At 34.1% G+C, this 4,852-nt stretch overlaps 1 protein-coding gene across 1 annotated transcript; it reads left to right on the top strand.

The window, feature by feature from the left end:
- The first annotated feature begins 3,013 nt into the window (after positions 1 to 3,013).
- On the top strand, positions 3,014 to 4,676 carry LOC148192040 (uncharacterized). Its single transcript, XM_088099993.1, has one exon. It carries the CDS (start codon positions 3,342 to 3,344, stop codon positions 4,674 to 4,676), a length of 1,335 nt encoding a protein of 444 aa, XP_087956119.1. The 5' UTR covers positions 3,014 to 3,341.
- Positions 4,677 to 4,852: the final 176 nt, after the last annotated feature.

Here is a 4,852-nt window from a genome sequence, read left to right on the forward strand (position 1 = left end):
TCTTTCTTTGTATTTAAAGTATATATATATCGTCAAGGTTTCATTGCTCCATTAATATTTTTCTCTTTTCTTATAGTTATTTTTTCAATTTTTGTAACCTAATTCTATGAATGAAGCGTCTCGTTTAAAATAAATTATGAGAATATAAAGTAAGTTTACAAACTTATTTTACAAATAAGTTCCATCTCGAGTTTTATTATATGGAGATTAATTATCAAGTCCGTTGGTACTTCACGTTACTAACATGATTAAAAAATTAATTTTTGTTATTTATTATGGATATAATAAAAACATTGTTTTTACTTATGTTTTAATTTTGAAAAACATATATCATTTTAAAGCTAAAACGAGTGATATTAATTACGTTTCTTTATTTAGAAAATGAAATGGAGATGATCTTTTCATGCAAAATCTAGGAATATAAATTGCCTTTACTGTTAATTGTTTATGATTAATTATAATAATGTCATGAGCTGTCAAAATGGGTTATAACCCGGGGCCAACATGGCCTATGATTCAAGTTGGGTTGAGTTTAAAAAAATTATATTTTTTTTTATGCAGGTCAGATTTTAACCCACTCATTTAAACATGGCTCATGCGGGTTGAACCCGTGGTGGACCGGCCCATCAAACTACCTATCTAATTTTATTTTATAAAATTTAATTTTAATTTTATAAAAAGATATTTATTATTTTTTTTGCTTGAAAAATTTATTTAAATTCCTTATTTTCAAAATTAATTAAACACCTGTTGAGAGTGAAATTTGTTTAGATTTGAATTATAGAAAATTTGTAAAATTTTTTTAATTTAAAAAAAATTGTAATTAATTAGTCAGTGAGCCAACCCGTTTACCATCAACCCGTGGTCGGTCGGACTGGGTTTGAATTTTTCTGGCTCGCTAATAAATGAACCAGGTTGGATTGACTCATTAAGTGACCAACCCGTGGTGGACTGGACCAGGTCGGATGACCCGTTTTGACAGCTCTATACTCTATTCATAAAATTCCATTAATATTTCGAAAATAAAATTCAATTTGGATACCATTTAAATTTGATTTTGTCTATACTGATATATGTGAAACAAAATTAATTTATCTTGTTGGTTTCAAAGTTTCTTAGCAATATATGAGATATAAGGCTTGTATACATAAAAAAAAATCAATACGAGGTTGGTTTGGTTTGTATAAACATAATATTGACTATTAATAATAATAATTTAAATACCTATTTCAAGTTATAATAATTTAAATACCTATGTCAAAGTTATAATAATTAAGTTTGAAATTTGTAATGAAAATATTTTAATTTACAATGGGATTATATAAATCTATATTTTTTTCTTTTGTTTTAAGTACAATTACAAAATAAGTCTTTGACGTGTTGTATTGTGTTTAATGTTGAAATACGAAAAAAATTAATGTAAAAAATATTGATAGTAATTTTGTAAATAAATGTTAATTTCAAAAAGTCAGAATTTATACTTTTTTGATGTCTTATACTCAATAAAGGTTGAAACTCTCAATTTTCGATGTCATATTGGATAAATGTCATGAAAAAATGGTCAGTGCGAAAGTGAAAATGTTACGTTGAATGCTCTAGTTTCAAACGTTACAAAGGTATAAGACGTCAAAGTTTGAAGTTTTTTAACATCATATACATTGTAATTATTTTTTAAAAGCAGCGCCACTACATTATTTATTTGCGCTTTCTTTTCTGCTTGAACCAAGAACTTCTTTCACGAGTGCAAGGGAGAACAAATGTAAGTTTTGTGTAATTTCCCTTAACAAAAGTGTTTCGTTGCCTTTGTTTGGACATTTCTTTAGTTTTTATCAATTGGTATAGCTTTTTAGTTTAGCATTAACATCCTGAACGCGATTTCAAACTCCACCACTTTTAGGGAAACAAATTGCTTCATTCATGAGTGCAAGGAAGAACAAATGTCAATCATGTGTCATTTACCTTAAATATGTGTTTCCTCTTGATTGTCATTTTGTTTTGAGGGATTCATTTCGTGTTTTCGTGCTCCATTGAAGTTCCACCATAGCAACCACCATAAGCATGTGCTCCTTTCTCCCTCACTAGCGGTAGGGCTTTATTTCGACAACGAACCCACCTGCAAGGTTAGTTTTGGATTTTTTATGAACTTTCGTTTTTTGATATTAGTATTGTTGAATTTATTTGTTGTATATGTGACTGGTTATATTTTGTTTAATTCTCCTAGTCATACGCCATATACATCCAAACATAGGGTAAAACTGAGAATATATTAAAAAGAACTCCAAACGACTCAAAGTTTGTTCAAAGCAACAAAAAAATCATGAAAAGTCCCCACAAAAATGTTTGGATCAAAATCCAAAGTTTAAGTATATGAAATATTTTTGCAAAATTTGAAAAAAAAGAAGAAAAAACACAAAATAAATTGACGAAAAATAGAAAACGACCTTTTTAGAAAAATCTAGAAGAAATAGTCAGCTATGCAGGCTGCCACAACCTTGAAAATTCTTTTCTATCCCAAATGGACATATAATAATGGTAAATTTGTTAACCAAAACAAAAGTTATGATCGTTTAAAGATCTATCACAATTGACTTTCTAAATAAACAAGATTGATCATAAATTTTTTGGCAAAATACCCAATTTTGTCCCCACTTTGGTTCGGAAATCTCAAATTAGTCCCTTTATAGAAAAGTGAGTTGAATGGATCCTTACTTGTAATTAATTGACTCTAATCAGTCCCTTCCGTTAAATAGAAGGAAACGGAGTTAGTGGACTGATGATGTGGCAGTTGTATTTGGTGAGGTGTCAATACGGTGCTTACGTGGTGTTAGGGTTCCCCATTTTCAAATTCGTGCCTATTAAAAATTGGGGATAAAGGATTTGGGGCTCATTTGTTCGAGATTAGGGCACGTCCGTGTGCGAGAAAGAAGACAGAGGATGCAGTGATCGCGGGAAGACGGAGCAGTGGTGGGGTAAATAACGAAAACCAAAAAGCGACTTTCGAAGGTGCGTTTATGGTAGGTTTTGTTCTGTGTATCGTTGCTTTCGTTGTGGTCCCCCCACAAGTTTTGAATTATTTTATGGTTTGTCTGTGTTGTGTGCCCCATTGTCAGTGCATTTGCTTTGTTTCTGTTGCGACGTTGTCGTTGTGGTCCCCCTTCATAGTGTGTGGTACTGTGTTGTGGCATTTGCTTTATTTAATGTCATAAATGTGGTTTTGTTTTGTTTGAGTTGTTTATGGTCTGTACAGTAGTATGTTTATGCTTTGTTTTTTGCTTAGATATCATTTGGGTTAAGGGTTAAGCATAGATTAACTAACTGTGACCAATTTTATATTAGATAATATGGCCAACTCACGCATTGAAGTCGTGTTTCACCATGGGGGGAAATTTGAGAATAATGGGACATTTGGATATCACTATGGTCAAACCACAACTATAAAAATAGACCCTGATCGATGGAGTTATTTTGAAATATTAAGCATTCTAAAGGAGATGGGTTATAGGAATGTAAAGGACTTATGGTATTCATTGGGTCGTGGTCCTGTATTAGAAGATTGTTTGGAACCTTTATTAGATGACAAGGGTGCTTGTCATCTGATTAATATTGCTATGTTGAATGGTGAAGCTCACCTCTATGTTATACATAGGGTGTGTGAACCTGAGTATCTTCTACAGTTGGAATGCATATCTGAACCCCAAATTGATAGACCTAGTGTTGAAGGAGAAGTTGAGAGAGAGAGTGCTGATTTGCAAGTTGATAGACCTAGTGTTGAAGGAGAAGTTGAGAGAGAGAGTGCTGAAAAGGAAGTTCAGATGGAGATTGGTGTAGCAGATGTTGAGGCAGTGGGTGAAGCAGAGGTTCAGACAATAGCACCTGAGGTAGAACCTGAATCAGAAGTTCATCCAGAAATGATAGAAGTTGAGGTTGATGTACTGGCTGATATAGAGGGTATGGTAGAGGATGTTGGTGTGGAGGATGCAGTGGAGGATGTTGGTGTGGAGGATGTTGGTGTGGAGGATGCAGTGGAGGATGTTGGTGCGGAGGCAGAGGTTGAGGTACAGGATGTTGGTGTGGAGGCACAGGTTGAGGTAGAGGATGTTGGTGTGGAGGCAGAGGTTGAAGTAGAGGGAAATGGTGTGAATGTAGACGTCCAGTCTGATGTGGAGGGGCAGGCAGAAGTAGAGGGTGAGGTAGAGGGTAATGGAGTAGAAACTGATGAGTATGATGTTAGCAGTTGGAATGGGTCCGAAGAGGATGTATTGATTGACCATGGAGATGTAGTGGGATTTGATATATTTGAAGGTACTAATGAAGTTGAATTTGGTGGACCTAGGGGTTTATCTGACAGTGATTGGGAATCCGACAGTTTGAAGAGTGTTGTGGAAAGTGATAACACAGATGATGACAGGGATGACCATGGGGATTTTGGTGTTTTTTCAATGCCCAAAACTATGGAACAATATAAATGGGAAGTGGGCACGTACTTCAGTGACAAAAAAGAATTTACAGAAGCTATAAGAACCTATGGAGTAGAGAATGGTAGAAAATTAAAGGTTTATAAAAATGACAAAAGAAGAGTGCGTGTCAGATGTTGTGGGGCAAAAGGGAAATGTCCTTGGAATGCATATTGTGCATATAAGGCAGCTGAAAATACATGGCAGCTAAGGAAAAAGTAGACAACCACACTTGCAGTAGAGAATTTAACATCCGTCTAATGACTTCAAAATGGTTGAGTGGGAGGTTAGAGAAGACTATGAAAGACAATCCAAATATTAATCTGTATAACCTCCATAACAAAGTTTCTAAGAAGTGGAACATTGGTGTTTCACGGTCCACAACCTGTAGGGCAAAA

This window comes from Vigna umbellata, chromosome 10, assembly GCF_029865625.1.
Source record: "Vigna umbellata cultivar VRB3 chromosome 10, Vumbellata_1.0, whole genome shotgun sequence".
NCBI classification, from domain to species: Eukaryota; Viridiplantae; Streptophyta; class Magnoliopsida; order Fabales; family Fabaceae; genus Vigna; species Vigna umbellata.